The sequence below is a fragment of the Bos grunniens genome, chromosome 10 (assembly GCF_055505025.1).
Source record: "Bos grunniens cultivar Pamir isolate PY7600 chromosome 10, Bosgru_T2T1.0, whole genome shotgun sequence".
In the NCBI taxonomy this organism is placed as follows: domain Eukaryota; kingdom Metazoa; phylum Chordata; class Mammalia; order Artiodactyla; family Bovidae; genus Bos; species Bos grunniens.
Window position 1 is genome coordinate 17,929,965 of NC_141174.1, and position 19,714 is coordinate 17,949,678.

The following is a 19,714-nucleotide window of genomic DNA, read 5'->3' on the forward strand; positions in this document are numbered from 1 at the left end:
AGACTGGTTCAAAATTGGCAGAGGAGTATGTCAAGGCTGTATACTGTCTCCCCACTTATTTAACTTATATGCAGAGTACATTATGCAAAATGCTGGGCTGGATGAATCACAAGCTGGAATCAAGATTGCCGGGAGAAATATCAACAACCTCAGATATGCAGATGACACCACTTTTAATGGTAGAAAGTGAAGAGGAACTAAGGTGAAAGAGGAGAGTGAAAAAGCTGGCTTAAAACTCAACATTCAAAAAATGAAGATCACGGCATCCAGTCCTATCACTTCACAGCAAATAGATGGGGAAAATGTGGAAACTGTCAGATTTCATTTTCTTTGCCTCCAACATCAATGCAGATGGTGACTGCAGCCATGAAATTAAAAGATGCTTGATCCTTGGAAGAAAAGCTATGACAAACCTAGACAGTGTATTAAAAAGCAGAGACATCACTTTGCCAACAAAGGTCCATATAGTCAAAGCTATGGTTTTTCCAGTAGTCATGTATGGATGTCAGAGTTGGACTATAAAGAAGGCTGAGTGTCAAAGAATTGATGTTTTTGAACTGTGGTGCTGGAGAACACTTTTTGAGAGTCCCTTGGACAACAAGGAGATCAAACCAGTCAATCCTAAAGGAAATCAACCTTAAATATTCATTGGAAGGACTGGTGATGAAGCTGAAGCTCTAATACCTTGGCCACATGATGCAAAGAGTTGACTCATTGGAAAAGACCCTGATGCTGGGAAAGACTGAGGGCAAGAGGAGAAGTGGGTGACACAGGATGAGACGGTTCGATGGTATCACTGACTCAGTGACATGAGTCTGAGCAAACTCTGGGAGATAGTGAAGGGCAGGGAAGCCTGGCATGCTGCAGTTCATGACATGAGTCTGAGCAAACTCTGGGAGACAGTGAAGGGCAGGGAAGCCTGGCGTGCTGCAGTTCATGACATGAGTCTGAGCAAACTCTGGGAGATAGTGAAGGGCAGGGAAGCCTGGCATGCTGCAGTTCATGACATGAGTCTGAGCAAACTCTGGGAGACAGTGAAGGGCAGGGAAGCCTGGCGTGCTGCAGTTCATGACATGAGTCTGAGCAAACTCTGGGAGATAGTGAAGGGCAGGGAAGCCTGGCGTGCTGCAGTTCATGACATGAGTCTGAGCAAGCTCTGGGAGATAGTGAAGGGCAGGGAAGCCTGGCATGCTGCAGTTCATGAGTTGGACACGACTTAGCAACTGAACAACAACAACAGCAGCAGCAAGAATCCTTCCTGAAATAGCTAAATGAACATACAGGATTAGCAGAAGCAATTACTTGTAGCAAATTAAGCTAAATTTCTTAAAGCTTTTTAGACAGTAATATACTCAATGTGGTCTTCTTTACTTAACAATTTTTTAGCCAATCTTTCCTGTATAGTACAAGGTAATTTCAAACCAGTACAAGTAAATGAATATAAATCAAACTGAGATTTTTATTATATGGTTTATGGGGAAGTGTAATTAAGAACAAATGCATCAAATTCAACCTCTTCATGATAAAAACACTCAATAAACTAACAATAAAAGATAACATCCTCAGGGAACTCCCCAGCAGTCTAATGTTCTCCCAAGGGCCTGGGTTCAATCGCTGCTCAGGGAACTAAGATCCTACAAGCTGAATGGTGTGCCCTCTCCAGAACCCTGCCTCCCAAAAAAGATAACATCCTCAAACTGACGAAGGGCATGTACAAAAAACCCAATATCATACTTAATGTTTTCTCCCTAAGATCAAGAGGAAGACAAGGATGTCCACTCTTGCCACTTCTATTCAACACCATACTAGAATTTCTAGCCAGGGCAATTAGATAAAAATGAAATAAGAAGAAAGAAAAGGAAAAGAAAGGTAAGAAAAAGAAGGAATGAAAAAAGAGAGAAAGAAAAGACATCCAGATTGGAAATGAAGAAGTAAAATATCTCTATTTGCATATGACAATTCTGTATATAGAATATCTTAAGTAATCTACTAAAATACAATTAGAACTAATAAATAAGTTCAGGAAAGTTGCAGGATATAATATCAATATACAAAAATTGATTGTATTTCTCTACAGTAGCAATGCACAAACTGAAAATGAAATTAGAAAAACAATTCCATTTATAATAGCATCAAAAAAGTTAAGACAGGAATGCATTTTAACAAATGAAGTGCAAAACTTATACTTTGCAAACTGCAAAATATTGTTCAAAGAAATGAAAGGAGACTTGAATAAACAGAAAGATATACCACATTCATGAATGACCTTAATTTCATTAAGATGAAAATACTCTCCCTGAAACTAATCTACAGATTCAATGCAATTCCTACTCAAATGTCATCTGACCTCTTTGCAACAACTGACAAGTTAAAATTCCTATGGAAATTCATGAGACCCAGAACATAAAAAAAAAAAGAAAGAAAAATCTTCAAACAGAAAAACAAAGTTGGAAAACTCACAAATCCAAATTTCAAAACTTACTACAAAGTTACAGTAATCAAAACAGTGAGGTACTGCTGTAAGCACAGATATACAAGTCAGTAGAATAGAACTGAGAGTCCAGAAATAAAACTTCATGTTTATGGTCAATTGATTTCTTACAAAAATGCCAATACAATTCAGTGGGAAAGGAATAGTCTTTTCAACAAATGGTGCTGAAACAACTGGATATCCACACTCAAAAGAATTAATTTGCATCCATAACCTCATACCATATATAAAAAATTAACTTAAAATGGATCAAATACCTAACTATAAGAGCTAAAGAATAAAACTCTTAGAAGAAAACATAGGTATAAATCTTTATAATTAGGCAATAGTTTCTTAGGTATGACATCAAAATACAACCAACAAAATAAATAACTGATAAATTGGACTTCATTAAAATTAAAACTTCTGTGTCTAAAAGAATACCTTAAGAAAGTAAGAAGATAACCCACAAACTGTAAGAAAACGTTCTACAAATTACGTATCAAAAAAGCAACCTGTTTCTAGAATACATAAAGAACTCTTAAAACTCAATAATTAAAAACAAAATCCAATTTTTAACTGGGCAAAGGACCTGAATATAGTTCTCTAAAAAAGACATACAACTAGTCAATAGGTACATGAAAATATGCTCAATATCACTAGTTATTAGGAAAAATGCAAACCCAAACCACGGTGAAATACCACTCTTCATAATACATCCACTAGGACGGATTTTGTAATAATTTTTAAAAAACAAATAGTAAGTATTGGCAACGTGTTGAGAAATTGGAACCTTCACACACTGCTGATGGGAATGTAAAATGGTGCAGCCAGTATGGAAAATATTCTGACAGTTCCTCAAAAGATTAGATATAGAGTTACCATATGACCCAGAAATTCCATTCCTAGTCATAAACTAAAGAGGATGAAAACATATGTCCACATAAAAACGAGTACATGAATGTTCACAGCAGCATTATTCATACTAGCCAAATAAAGGAAATAACCCAAATGCCCACTAACTAGTGGATAAATATAATGTAAATAACCTAAAAATACACCTATACAGTAGAACATTATTCAATTCTAAACAGAAATGAAGTCTTGATACATGCTTCAACACAGATGAACATTGAAAATACTATGGTAAGTGAAAGAAACCAGTCACAAAAGACCACATAATATGATTTAATTTATATGACATGTCTACACGAGACATTCATAAAGACAGGAAGTATACTAGTAGTGGCCTAGGCCTATGGAGTTTAGGGGAAAATGAGGAGTGACTGCTAACGAGTACAGGATTTCTTTGAGGGGTGACAAAAATGTTTTAAAATTGATTGTGGTAATGGCTGCACATCTCTGAAAATACTAAAAATCACTGAATTGTACACTATAAATAAGTGAATTGCAGGGTATGTGAATTACATCTCAGTAAAGCTGTCATAAAAAAAATGAAAGGGAAGAAATGAATCAGAACTCCAAGCTTTAGCTCTAGTTTCAAATTGCATGATCTGCTGCTTTCCCAATCTTCACATTCCATTTAAAATTATTTTGAATATCGCCAGCAAGCAGGTCATCCACATAATTACTAAAATGTTTGTAGCCTTCAAAGACAGGGGTAATTTTTTTTTTAATGGAAAAAAACTGTTGAGAATCAATATTCGATAAGATTTATGACAGTTCAATGGGTCTGAGGAATAAAACAAGACATGTGCTGCTACAACTTACATGACTAAATCATGAACACTGTCCAGGTCATAATAATGCTGTGGGCTGCAGTCCATGGGGTCGCTAGGATTGGACACGACTGAGCGACTTCATTTTCACTTTTCACTTTCATCCATTGGAGACGGAAATGGCAACACACTCCAGTGTTCTTGCCTGGAGAATCCCAGGGACGGGGGAGCCTGGTAGGCTGCCCTCTATGGAGTTGCACAGAGTCGGTCCTGACTGAAGCGACTTAGCAGCAGCAGCAGGAGCAGGGGTCAGGTAGAAGACAAAATCAAACCATTATCAAGAAGCTTCACACTATATTTACTATGTGTGGTTGATCATCCACTGTCATAAAAGAAAAATTCCAGACATTATGAGATCTTCAAATGTTACTACTCATCATTAAAACACAAACTATCCAGAAAAAGAACAATTTCCAGAAGCTCCACTTTTTCAGTTTTAAGTGAATGGATTTCATTAAAAAAAATCTGCTCATTTCATCAAAAGGCATTAAGGAGTTGATCATTCAGTCATTCAATCAGCAAATACATACTGCACATCTACCATATGGCAGGTACTCTGTGGGTTACAGAAGACAGCTCCAAAATATGATTCTTACCTTCAAGAGCTACAATTAATCTAAGAGATAACACACAAACCAAAAGTCTCCCAAAATGGTAAAAGTGACAAAAAAATGAAACAAATGAACTGCTCTAGGAGCTATCTCGGAGGTCAGAAAAGTGAGTTTACTTTCTAGATCAAGTTTGAAAAGGAAAGGCTGATGAAAGAGGTAGATTCTGGCTAAACAATGAAGGACAAATAAAATTCCTATATTAGAAATAGGTCAGGGAGGGCTTCCTGAAAAAAGGAACAACATGAATTGAATTAAGAAGATGGGGAAGTGTCCCAGGAAGAGAATTTCAAATGCAGACAACGCACGGTATTCTGTTCGGGAGCAGTAAGAAGGCTAGACGTTAGGCTCAGCCCAGAGTAAGGGGATTTTGAAAGCCATGTTAAGGAATCTGAATTTTATTGTATGGGTAATGAAATACTACTAATGACTTATGAGTAAAGGACAAACAGAAAGCAAACACTACTTTAGAAAGATTAACCTTGTATTGGTAAACAAGATGGACTGATATGAGGTAGCTGAGACACAAGGAGGGCAGTTAGAAGGTGACTACAATAGTTTTGGTAAAATAAGAAGGACACAGAACTCAGATGGAAGCAACAGAAATGGAATTTTTCATACAGTAAAGGTAGTTTTTTATAATTCTATATATTTCATGGGAATTTCACATAAATTAACTACCCATATAAAGTCTGGGGGCCCCAATCATGAAAAGCTATAAATACCTATATAAAACATTATTGCATTCTAAAACCTGGACACCAAAAGGGTTATCTGAGATATAATCACGTACTAAATCAAGAGGCAGGGTTCATCTTCCAAAAGATACAATCTAGTTGCTATTAGCCCTAGAAGGCTCACATTTTTTCTATACTAACACTAACAATGCTCCAGGGAAGTGACAAACAATCATGTTTTGAGGACAAATTTTTTTTGCATTTTTTTTCTTTCCATCATCTTTATCAGTTACAGATATTTGCATGAAAACAGGATCAGGGGTCCTTGGGGATTCATCAGTTCGTATTGCTTATTTTTCATCCATGTCATCCTCTCAATTAATGCAGGAAGGAGGATTGAGATATTGAAACACCAGATTAGAGTGTCAAGTAAATGTCAACCCCTAGAGTAGATGAATAATCTGTAAGGACAAAAAGGATCTTGTTTTTATGCAAATACCCTATACACAATAAAACAAAGAGGTTATAGCCAAGAAATCCACTACATATCAATGTGATTCTTACCAATTCTAAATTAAAAAACTATTTTCTGCATGTCAACTAATTATTATGATCAGGGAAAATGACAATCAGTTAGCAAAACACTGCTACAGAAACTGAAAGAAAGCTGTATTTTGAACTAGAAAATAATTTCGAGAAATCTCAGCTGTGCTCATAGAACTCATCTGGCAGAAACAAGCATTTCTACAGCATAATTTTGGTTCCCTGCTTAAGGTCACTGAGTTAGGTGACTTCAAACCCCTACCTCCAAAGCCTTAAGTTTTAGAAATAATAAATAATTAATAATATTGATGATCTTAGCTGTGTGGAATAAAAACTGAAACAAACCACACCAAGTTTCTGTTTTTGTGCAAAGACATTAAAATAGATTTACTGATGCTCAGAGAACCAACTCGTTATCCTAAAAACTGATAAAGAATCATTTATCCAGTAAGAAGAGCATTCAAGGTAATAAATAATGAAGAGTTGGTTAAGATAAGGTTCTTCACAGAAAAATCCTAGCTAATAAGAAGGAATGATAGAATTAGTGTAATACCATTTCACAGCTTATAACAAAATAGTGAATCTAGGCAGTTTTCAATGGCTGCTAAAACACTGGTTATAAGGCTGATAGAGAATTTTATGAGTAACAGATCAGGCAAACAATACCTTTACCAATAAATTAATCTTAACATCACAAAGATCAAGACAAGCAGACAGGATGTACCCTTCTGAAGGATGTGTACAACACCATTTATGAAATATTCTTGTCAAAATAAAAATAAAAATCAATCCTGTATCTGTATGAGCTTCTAAATCTAATTACTGGGAAATAAGAAGGGATAGATGGACATATTAAGCACTACCACAGGGATAAAAGGAATAAAATCCAGAATGGGGAAAATTCCACAGAAAAAGTAACAATAATAAATGGCAAAGGAAAATAATAGGGAGGTGGAACTATGCCAGATTAAAAGAAACTTAAGAGACATATTAATCAAATATAGTACACCTTACTTAAATCCTGATTCAAACCAACCAACTATATAAAGACAATTATGAGTGAACCAGGGAAATATGAATTCTGATTGGCTATCTGATGATATTAAACAAGTCTGTTAAAATTCTTTAGGCATAATTAATAGAATCGCAATTATACTTAAGAAAAAAAAAAGGAAAGTCTTTGTCTTTTGGACTCACATATGAAGTTATTTAGTAATGAAACAATATGATGCCTGAGATTTGCTTTAATTATGTACGTTGGCAGAGGTTGAAATAGATTGGCCAGATGCTAACTATAAAACTAAGTCATCAGTATATAACGTCAATATTCTACTTTCTCTCCTTTGGTATATGTTTGAAATTTTTCATAATAAAAAGTAGAGAAAAAATACTTCATTATCTTTCTCAGCAGGAAAATAGGAAAAGAAAAACTAATCAGAGGGAATATAGTAATTTCATCTACAACTAACTAGAGACAACACTGTTGATAAATACATTCAGTAATATAGCATCTTTTTGATATAAGCATAAAATTTTATCTCTCTTTTGAAAAAACTTTATTTCATAAGAAAAACTGACATAGATAAAGGATTGATCACTGTGATCATTACAGCATGTATTATCCAGAGCTAGAAACAGAATCAAGTTCTACACTGTATAAGTCTCGCATTTATGAATTTAATAATCATGGGGTTTTCATTATAAACCCTTGAGGTCTGTGACATACATGGTAAAGAGTAATTCTGCCGACAAGCTTCAGTCACGAGAAATAAATGACTAGTATACAGAGGAGTTAGGGAACAAGTGCACATCGCAGACCACCTAGCAACCGTGTCTCAGAGCAGTCTGTGGCTCTCTGCTCCTTGATCCATGAAGTGATTTTAAAATGTTTTCTTGGGAAACAAACGTCAACTGCTAATGATAGTAATGGAAATAAAGAAAACAAAAACAGGACTAAGGAAGTGCTATTAGTCGAAAATTGGTAGTTTTAAATTAAATTTTAAAGTGAAATGTTGAATTGGTAGTAAAATCAATGATGTGGACAAATCCACTGCATGTTCTATAAACAAGAGAAACAATTTGTTAAACTGCTGTTGGGAATTACATTAATCAGTACAAAACAATTTTGAAGAAAGTTATAAGCTACAGTAGTCTCTCAAAACCGTGCATTTATCAAGGTCTGAGGAGGTACCTACCCAATGAGAACAAAGTTCTAACACTCTATGTTGAGTATTTCTTTCAATTACAAAGTGAAAATCTTCTACAATTCCTTTTCCAGTTTTATAATGAACAGAGTATGGAAAGAAATATAGTTAAAAATCATTTTAAACTAAAAGACTGGAGAGCAGACAGGAATACAGAATTTTAAAAGCATTACTCATACTGGCAGATTACATTCTTGGTGTGTTACAATACCCTTCCTTTGGGGAAGCAATCCTCCCCAAATGCATTCCACATGATCTGAGTCAGACTTAACGGTTCCAATCTGCATGTGCACCCTGGCCCCAGGCTGGCCCATCTCAGTGCTCTATGCTACCTGGCTAAAGGACTTGGTTCCAGGAAAGGTATGTAAGCCAAGATGGAATAGTCAGAGGCCCCCACAGGACCTTTTCTGGGGAATTTTCAGAAAACATCTTCTTTCCTTTGGGATTACAAGATTTAAAGACATATAAACTGGAGCTCCTATTGGTCACCTTCCTGAGTGCAAGGTCAAAGAATAATAATAATGCATGAGTGAAGCAGAACTCTGAGATGTAAAACAAAAGCAAGAACAAGAGCACATTCCTAAGACATCACTAAGTGTCATGGATCTGGGGAGGGATGGACTGGGAGTATGGGGTTAGCAGGTGCAAACTATTACATTTAGAATGGATAAACAAGGTCCTATTATATAGCACAGGGGACTATATTGAATATCCTGTGATAAACCATAATGAAAAAATATAAAAGAGAATGTATATATGAGTATAACTGCGTCACTTTGCTGTACAGCAGAAATTAACACAACATTGTAAATCAACTCTACATCAATAAAAAGTAAGTCAGTAAGAGTCAAGGATCAAGATATGCTCAAAACTATTTCTACTCCTAGAATTTTGATTTATGTGAATAAAATCCTTTTGCTTAAGCTAGTTTGATTGGACATTCTATCACTTAACACTCAAAGAGTTTCCAATATACTTTCACTGTACAGAGAAAAATAACTTGCAACCTAGTAAACTCGGTAATTATTCCAGCTCACTCTATCGTAAAAGGCTTACTTCATAGATTACAGTGGCTTCTTACCTTTAGAACACCTAATAAAGATACTTCTTGAATTATGCCCGAACGCATCATGAAACACACAGGATGGCCCCTAAATAAATGTGATCTGGGTACTCACACTCATCCAGCCCCAACTGATAGGCCAGGTTCTGAAGGCCTCGTACCTTCTCCATCAAGTTAGCTGTGGTGAGGCTCCCCAGTTCTGAAACAGAATCATTCACTTCAATACCATTTCTTTCTTGTAACAACTCACATGGGTTGCAAACCCTTGCTATAAAAGTTTTCAAACTTAATTACTACTGAGTAAATAGAAAATGGATCCATATCTCTTCCTATCCACTCACTCACCCTAAACACACAGACATACAAATCAATGAATTTTTCCACCACTGCAAATGCCTCATATGAACTTACCCACTTAATGAGAAGAGAGTTAGCATAAATACAATAGCAATTATGTGTTTTATCCTGAGGATCCTTTTATATCATTCACTTTGCCTATCATACAAGATGAATACACTAATATGGAACCTCGTGATCGGACACAGCACTGAGAAAGCCTACAGACAGATCTTTGACTTGCAGTATGGACACCATCTCCACCGTCATTCACAAGTTCTCACTGGTCCAGCTGATACTTCCCAAGTGAAAAGAAAGTGCGTGTGAAAGTCACTCAGTCATGTCCAACTCTTTGCAACCCCATGGACTATACAGTTCATGGAATTCGCCAAGCCAGAATACTGGAGTGGGTAGCTGTTTCCAACCCAGGTAGATCTTCCCAACACAGGGATTGAACTCAGGTTTCCCACATTACAGGCGGATTCTTTACTTGCTAACCACTATGGAAGCCCAAGAATATTGGAGTGGGTAGCCTATCCCTTCTTTAGGGGATATTCCTGACCTACCCAGGAATAGAACCAGGATCTCCTACATTGCAGGCGGATTCTTCACCAGCTGAGCTACCAGGGAAGCCCTTCCCAGGTGCAATCCCTAGGTCAGGAAGATCTTCTGGAGTAGGAAATGGTAACCTGCTCCAATATTCTTGACTGGAAAATTCCATCGACAGAGGAGCCTGGCAGGCTACAGTTCATGGGGTCTCAAAGAGTTATATATGACTGAGCATACATACACAATATTTCAATTAACAATAAAATAGCAATGATACACTAAATAAAATAGCGATAAAAAGTAAATAAGAGTCAAGGATCAAGATATGCTCAAAGCTATTTCTACTCCTAGAATTTTTACTTATGTGAATAAAATCCTTTTGCTTAAGCTAGTTTGATTTGACTTTCCATCACTTAAAACTCTAACAGTTTCCAATATACTTGCACTGTACAGAGAAAAATATATATAACCTAGTAAACTCAGTCGTTATTCCAGCACACTCTATCATAAAAGGCATACTTTGTTTAGGAAAAAAAGACTAAATATTAATCCAAACTTTTCCGTCAAATCAAATGCCTATAAAAATTGTTAAAGTTTATCAGAAAAGAAGACAGTAGACTTAAAGTAAAAACTTACTTTCCGAGATTTGCATTTAAATAGCACCAAATTACTTTTAGGTTTAAAACATAAGTCAATCTGCATAAAATATAATGCTCTGATCCTTTACTAAAACTTTGAAGTTTCCTTAGAAAATACATGCTGATGGAATATTATATAAATGTCTGTTTGGAACATTAAAGCAATGAACCTGAGATGCCCTTGAGACTTAATTTTCCCCTGGCTGGAGGAGGGGATCTGCTTTTAAGTATTTCACGCAGAACAATAAATTACTTCTGAGATCAAATAGAGGTGTTATTTTCTGCAACTTATCATGCCACAATTATTATCTATATCTGGCATAAGTAGACTTTCTCGATCTGTTCAGCTGCTTAAATAGCTTAAGAATCCCGGATTTTCTACCTTAACTTCAGTCTATTACTTCACTACCATCATGAATCTTACCACTAGAAGGATAATAAAAAATTAAATAAAGTAGAGCAAAATCAAGGAAAATTAATGTTTTTTAATTTAAATTTCTACTTTGTGGTTGAGTTCCAAGTCATTTATCAAATATTCACTACTTACAGTATTCTTTGTTGGAGAAATTGATGAGACAGAAAGAACTAAAAGACAGGTCTTAACCCACTCCAGGGTTGTCAATTAATAGTACTGCCAACAATAGATGGCAGTAAATCCTAAATAAGCCTCTTGTGTTATAGCAATAACAGACTAGTCTTAAAAAGATCAGAGTTTAAATTTTAACTCTTTCTAATAAACCTTGGTTTAAGTTAACCTCTGAAACTTAGATATCATACTTAACTCAAAGAACCTTTATGAGAATTAGAATGAGAAACTTTACATGAGAGCTTTTGATTAACTCTGAGCATCATACAAAATAAAGTTAATATTACAGGAACTTAGCAGCAGCAGCAATCATTATGATTGAGTCTTGAATTGGTAAGATTTCTACACATGAAAAAGTAGAGAAGGGCATTTAGCAGCAGCAGCAATCATTTTGATTGAGTCTTGAATTGGTAAGATTTCTACACATGAAAAAGTAGAGAAGGGCATTTATATATGAAAAACATGAGTATGATGGCTAAACAGGCAATTTGAAGCCAAGAATACTTGTAAGGGAATAGTGAGAGAAAAACTGTTAAGGTGGTATGTGGAGGAACAAATGTCAGGTCAAAAGTTAAAGGTCACCAGCACTGCTTACCTTTCAACATGTCGATGTCATCACGTTCTATTTCAGCCATCCATTTGGGTGGAGAGCTAGTAATAGGCTGTCAGAAAATAATATATCCATTCAGACAAATGCAAAGTATGAAGAGACCCTACTCTTCTTTCTTATAAGAAAAAGAGCTTTTCACACAGCTGTCTAACTCTGAAACTCCATGGCCTATAGCCCACCAGGCTCCTCTGTCCATGGAATTATCCAGGCAAGAATACTGGAGTAGGTCCCTTCTCCAAGGGAGCTTCTCAACCCAGGGATCAAACCTGGGTGTTCCACATTGCAGGCAGATTCTTTACCACCTGAGCCACCAGGGAAACCCTTGAAAACACTGGCAAATTGTCATTTCAAATACCCAGACTTCTCCAGGTTCAGATATGGCCTACACAGAGAACCCTTACAAAACAATACTCTTCATCTTTAAAAGCTGGTTTTAAAGAAATAATCTTAGAAAATTAGGTCTGACTACTGTTACTGCTATATGTATAACAGATTGGTATAGTTATTGGTATAACTTATTGGAAAGAAACTACTGGAAATTCACAATTACTGAAAACCTCCAACTGAACTGTTTGAAACAATAATCAGGAAGTAACATTTGCTGACGGAGAAGATTTTCAAAGAAGAACCAAGAATAAGAAAATCTTCAATCTGAAAAAGAGAATACTGGAATGCTCATCACTTAAAATTTCATTTTATTGTAAATGTTATAGAAAACTTTAGAATTTTAAGTTTCTTCTCATTCCTGATAGTGAACTTACAAAATATCAAAGAGAGCTCATTCTTAGAACAGCTTTGGCATAACAGCCTTCAATTCAGGCTACACATGAGAACCAGCTGCATAACTTTAAAAATATACAAATAACTAGGCCATAACCCAGATGCACTGATTCAGAATATCAGAGTGTGGGAGAGGGTCCAGTGGGAAGAACTGAGCAAGGGCATTACATATCTATTTTTTAAAAGCTCCACAGCTGGTATATGAACAATTCTGATGAGATTTCCCTTCAACTTTGAGCCCTTTTCCTTTTCTTAAACTGAAGTATAATTGACACATACCATTATATTAGTTTTGGGTGCACAGCATAAAAATTCAGTATTTGTGAATATCGGGAAATGACTGCCACAAGAAGTTGAGTTGACATTCATCACCATATATGGCTACAAAAGTTTTTTTCTTATAATGAGTGAGCCACCAGGGAAGCCCTAAGATCTCTTAGCAACTTTCAAACAGGCAATACAGTATTATTAACTACAGTTATATTATTAACTGTAGTTACCATGCTGTATATTATATCTCCAGGACTCATTTATGCTTTTCCTTTTCAAAAAATTCACTTTTACTTGGTACTGTGTGATAAGTAAAACACTTTACATGCATCATGTCATTTATTTTCCAAATCAACCCTATGAAAAAGGTATTATTATCCTCCTCATTTTACAAATTAAAAAAACAACAGATGTTTAGGAAGATTATAAATCACTTCCCTCAAGTCATAGAGCTACTGGAACCATGATTCAAAACCCATGAAGTCTGAGTTCCAAAACCACCACTCTACCTTCCTTGAAGGTTTTAGGTCAAATTCACCACTTTTACCCCTAGTAGGGAATCAGAATATTCCAGGAGATATTAACCTGAGGCCCTGGGATGGCCCTGAACCCCTAGAAACAAAACTCAATACGTATGTACATACTTCTAGGGAAAAGGTATAGATATTTCATCAGATTTTCAAAATACACCATGCTCTAATAAAAGTTTTAAAAACCACTTATTTATGTTTACAACTCAAAGTAGTTAGTTGTAACAAATATAATTAACTAAAAATTCAGTATGAATGAGAATTTATGAAAACTAAATCAAATCTTTCTATTTAACCTACTAGACAAAAGTTGATCTAATAATACTAGCTACTGTGTATTGCTTATTAGTTCTTGGTACTATGCAAAGCATTTTATACGCATTATGCCATTTTATACTAAGAAGCCTATGAGACAGTATTAGATGAGAAAACTAAGGCTCAAAAATGTTAGGAAACTTGCTCAGGTCACAGATAGTGAAATAACAGATTCAGGATTCAAATCCAAGTGTATCTGCCTTCAAAACCCTATGCTACCCTTCACTCATGCTCAGGGCTTCCTATATGTTAAAGTCACACACTCCAGCTTTCATACAACCCTACCTTCTGGAAAAATAAAAGAAGCTACAACAAGGTCCCTTTGAACAAATATGTTCATGGACCCTGAAAGCCACAGGCCTTAATATTTAACTCAGTATCTTTAACCCTAACTAAGTTAACCTTTAACCTAATGAGTAGAGAATGTTAAGCATATGGTAAGGTACTAAGAGAGTTAATTACAAATCCCTAATCTATTAATAGGAACAGCATGAGCTTTGGAATCAGACAGATCTCTGCTCAAATCCTAGCCTGTCACTCACTAGGACTTGGGCAAGTAACTTAACATCTAAGCTTCTCTGCTAGTCAGTGCTTCTAACTTTGGGCACAAACGCTTCTAAGTATGTATAATAAGCATGGATGCTAATAAGTAGACTTATAGGTTCAAAGCCTGGTTTTGCCATATATAGCCTATAATCTTGGGTAAACTACTTAACATCTCTGTGCTTATCTGTCTGTAAAATATGGATAATAATAGTACCTATACGTCATATGGGTTTTCGTTTGTTTCCTGGCCACATCACACAGCTTGCAGGATCTTAGTTTCCCAACCAGGGACTGAACTTAGGGCCAGGACCGTGAAAGCACTGAGACCTAACGACTGGACTGCCAGGGAAATCCCCCTCATATGGTTTGGTAAAGACTAAATAATGTATGTAAAGTGCTTAGAACAGTGCCTGGCATATGGTACACATCGTGTACATGCTAGCTAACATCATAATCATCCTATCTTCCTGGTTGTGGGAATATATAAGAGAACATATCTAGGGCATCCAGTGCAATGCCTGCTGCCCCAGGAAATGGAAAAGTTGTGGCTCTACTCAATGTCTTTCTTCAGTTTCTGATGAGCCACTGAGAAACTCCTCCAGGGAGGTATAAGTTAAAGTCATAATGCATCACATAAACAAAAGAGAAACACTTCAAAATCATGGTTTGGGCCAAAAGAATATTGGCATTACATTAGATATTTCAATTGCTTTACCTTAACATCGTTTAAGCTGAGAGAAGAGGCTAATAGCCAAAGGTCAAAATATCAAAATACAGCATTAGCATCATTAACATGACGATGATATAAACAGACTTCCAGGGTTGTAGTTACAAAACACTATGAAGGCAAAAACATTATTCTTGAAAATAAAGAAATTAAAAAATACTTAAGATTTTACCCAGAAGCAAAAAGTTGGAAAAACTTCATTATGTGAGGTATTACTTACACTTTTGAAGGAAGCTGCAAATTCAGCAACACCTGGTACTAAAAAGAAAAAACAGAACATTAATCATTCAGTATTGGCTAGTATGTAAGGAAATGGGCACTCCCATACGCAGTCACCCTCTTTCATGTGCACAAAGATAGACATTGTGAAATTGTTTGTAATATCAAAACTTGGATATTATTAGGTTTCCAAATAGGGTATGAGTTCATAAGCTATAGTAAATCTAGACAATAAAATTAAAAAATGAAATAAATCTATACCTATCAACATGGAAAGATCCATTGATAAATTACTAGGCATTAAATTAAGTTAAGCTGTAGATCACTAATCATATAACCCCATAATAAAACAAAGCAAAAAAACTCTATATACTTTAAAATATTTATTCGCTTACTTGTGTAAGCGTTACAAAAAATACAAAAGTTCTGTACTGAACTACAACAGCAGTTAACTTTATCAGCACTTAAGGAGGCAAGGAATTACTTGATACATTTCATATTGTCTGAGTTATTACAGATATAGCTTTTAAAAATAATTTTTTAAAAGTTCTCTATCATTTCCTGAGTCACACTACGCTCTGAAAGAACTGAACTACTAAACAGCTATTCTTACTACCAGACCACAGAATTCAGTCCCTTCCTCTGAAATAAAATTATAATCATTACAGTTAAATGATAACTCTTCAAAAATGTTCCTCAAAGTAGCACTGGTTTTCCCATCTATTTTGATATAAAGAAACCAAAAACTTACATTGTTCTGGCCAAAGGTCTGGTGAAGCCCGGTCAAGTTTTTCAAAACTTAGCAAAGATGCTTCTAGATCTGTCCCTAGAACAAAACACCCAGATAAGCCAAGAAGGAACAAAACACATTATTTTACATGTTATGACATATCAATCTCACAGAACATAAACTGAAACACTCACTCACCTGGAAGTCTAGAGATTTGAGTTCTATGATTACTGATGCTACTGAGCCATGATGTTACACAAATAAACGATTTCCTTACTCTCCCCATCTTTAAAAAGGGAAACAATATTTTAGTAGGGTGTTGGGAAAAATGAATGTTCAAAACCACCTGTATCTTTACTCGTGTGTATGTGTAAGTGTCTGTGTGTATATTAAGTTGTTCAGTTGTGTCCGACTCTTTGTGACACTATGGACTGTAGCCCCCGCAGGCTCCTCTGTCCGAGTAACTCTCCAGGCAAGAATACTAGAGTGGGTTGCCATTCCCTTCTCCAGGGAATCTTCCAGAGCCAGGGCTCAAACCCGGGTCTCCTACATTTCAGGAGGATTTTTTACCACATGAACCACCAGGGAAGCCCATCTTTACTCATACTCAGACTCTCCTTCCAGTCACTGAAGTCCCTGCTATCAGAAAAGACAAACTCCTCTGCTCAGGCTCTGGATTCCACCTTCTCTTGCTTTGTCAAAGACATCCTGAATAATCTATTGCACAACCAGTTTCTACCCTCTCTATTGGCTCATACTCAACAAGTAAGTCTGCTCTGGAATTTACCTTCTTTGAAGAAACTCTTGACCCCACGACTTCCTCACTACTTCAAGGCAAAAGTTTTTCAGCTGTCCATCCTGTTGTCTCCTCTTCCTTACCTCACATTCTTTAGCCTACCACAAACTACATGCATGGAAACAGCTGTCACGGAGGTCACTGATGACCTGTGTTGCTAAATCCAGTGGTCACTTCTCTGTTCTCTCTTATGTGACCCCTTTGCAGCATCCACTCACTAACCACTCTCCTTCAAACACTCCAGCTTCTACAAAACCACTATGCTGGTTCTTCTCCTTCCTCACTGATTCCTTCAGTCTCCCCTTCCACTCAGGGCCCACCCCAGGCTGGCTTCACTCTCGACTGAAAGTCTCCCAAGGAAATCTCATCTAGTCCCATACCCTTTACCACCATTTATATGCCAAGGACTCCATATTTCTATTTCCAGCCCCAATATTTTCCCGAACTTCAGAGTTATATATCTAAGTGGCTATGTGACATCTCTATTAACATATGTGAAAAACCATAATTCCTATCTTCTCCATCTCAGTAAACAGCACCACCATCAACTCCAGTTCTCAATCCAAAAACCCAGGGGTCATCCTTCATGCCTCCCTTTCTTTCATGCTTCCATTACCAATCTATTTGTAAATCCAGTAGTTTCTACCTAAAACACACTCTGAAATTTCATTAATTAACCAAGGAACTATAGCTTCTCTCCTGGACCACTTCAATAGGCTCTTACCAGTCTCCCTGCTCCCATTCTTACTACTCTCCAAAAAGTTAAATGTCAATCAGTTCAAGCCACTCTCCAGCTTAAAAGACTTCTTTCCAGCTAAATTCATGAATGCATACCTACTGTGACCTATAAAATCCTATATGACCCAGCCCCTGCCTAATTTTTTGACACCATTTCTTCTCCACTCTTGCCCTAGAACACAGAAAGTGTTTTAATATTAACAACAACAGTTAACATTTGTTGAGTACATACTTTATGCTCAGTATACTAATTAGCTGCATAAATCAGCTAATTTAATGATACAAACAGTGGTTCTTAACATGTTCTGGGTAAGCCAAATTTTTGAAAATCTGAAAAAAAAAGCTATGAACTCACCCCCCAGAAAATGTACATATTTATAAAACCTTTCAACATGTCCTTTTCTCTAAACAAAATTTCCTCCCAATAGTCTAAGGAACTCCCAAGTTCACAGCAGGATTATCTACAATAGCCAAGATATGGGAACAACCTAAATGTTCACTGATGGATAAAGGAAGTTTGAAAATACACACACACACACACAAATGGAATATTATTCAGCCATATATAAATGAGGAAATCCTGTCACTTGTGACAACCTATATGGACCCTGAAGGCATTATGATAAATGAAATAAAACAAATATAGTATGACCTCACTTATGAGTGCAATCTAAAACAAGCAAACAGACAAACTCACAGAAAAAGAGATCATATTCATGGTTATCAGAAGTGGGGGGTAAGAAGAGGGGTAATTAGAGGAAAGTGGTCAAAAGGTACAAACTTTAGGTTACAAGGTAAATAAGTATTAGGGGTGTAATGATGACTATAGCTAACACTGCTGTATGACAGACACGAAAGTTAAAAGAGTAAATCCTAAGTGTTTTCATCAAAAGGAGAAAAAATTTTGCCTTTATTCTTCCTTCCTTTTTATTGTACCGCTGTGAGAAGATGGATGTTAGCTGAACCAATTATTTACTCTAAGGAAATTTCCATTGGCATTCTAATTGGTAAAGAACTCAACTCTAAAAAACTGCCTTAACTAGATATGTGAAACACAAAATTTCAATTTTCAAACTTCCAAGGAATGCTACTTATGGAAAGTTCAAGCTTAACAAAAATAAACTTATTGAGGGTAGGATTAAATAACCAATAAGCATGACCTTATGATACATGACCACAGTCTGGGGCATAACTTGACTCACTGTGTTATTCTCATACATTAAGTAATAAATGACTTAGACTTCAATTTTCTCCTTTTCAAGGAGGTCCCAGCAAATTAAGCATTAAAAAGAGAAACAGTAAAAGATCTAAACTTTTTTTCATAGCAAGATAATTTTAATTAAATCTTATAGACAGAAACAGGTGGAACTCTAAAAATAGAAGTAAGAGAGCTAGGCAGTAGTATATTTTAGGATAAGACACTTATTTAGATGCAAAATTTAAGTTCACAGTGCTTAACCTGTTTTTGTCAGATTAAAAAGATTAGAGGGAAAAGGATAAAGCTATGCAAAAGATGAGCATGAAAACTTTTAAAGTCAAGCGTGCCAATAGAGAGAGTGGATATGGTTAAAAGGCAAAAGGAAAAAAAATACATTTCCAATATTCTTCCTGGCCAAAGGAAGGAAAAGAAATTGAGAGAAGGGAAAATCAAACATAAGGAACAAAAATATAAAGACAACTTAGTTATAAGCTAAAAATTTTCATAGCCATTACTTCTATCACTTGGCTGACTTTTTTTCAACTGTGGTAAAATATACATAAAACATACCATTTTAGCCAGTATTAAGTGTACAGTTCAGTGGCATTAAGTACATTTAGACTGCTTTGCAACCGTCGTCACCATCCATTGCTACAACTTTTTTATGTTCCCAATCTGAAAGTCTACACCCAAACAACTCCATATTCCCTTGGCTAACTTTTTAAATGCTCTTTATTTTTTTCCTGGCAAAAAAAAAAAAAAAAAGACATTTCATTTTTAACAAGAGAGCACTCAGGCAGGATCAAGAATCTCTTTTGACTTTCAATATCCATAATTTCTTA

At 35.9% G+C, this 19,714-nt stretch overlaps 1 protein-coding gene across 8 annotated transcripts in view; it reads right to left on the reverse strand.

The window, feature by feature from the left end:
• LIN52 (lin-52 DREAM MuvB core complex component) overlaps positions 1-19,714 on the reverse strand; it is a 112,715-nt gene that overhangs the window by 91,427 nt on the left and 1,574 nt on the right. For 2 of the 8 annotated variants that reach the window (XR_015134012.1, XM_086319776.1), the window contains exons 2-6: positions 16,162-16,236; positions 15,412-15,449; positions 12,009-12,075; positions 9,420-9,503; positions 4,202-4,432 (exon numbers count right to left, since the gene is read on the reverse strand). Coding sequence is in view for 5 of the 8 variants with exons in the window: in XM_086319776.1 (XP_086175902.1) it covers positions 4,206-4,432; positions 9,420-9,503; positions 12,009-12,075; positions 15,412-15,449; positions 16,162-16,236 (491 nt within the window). In the remaining 3 variants the exon portion in view is untranslated. Of the gene's footprint in view, positions 1-4,201; positions 4,532-9,419; positions 9,504-12,008; positions 12,076-15,411; positions 15,450-16,161; positions 16,237-19,714 lie in introns of those variants that run through there. The other 6 variants (XR_015134013.1, XM_086319779.1, XR_015134014.1 and 3 more) reach the window with 4 other exon arrangements.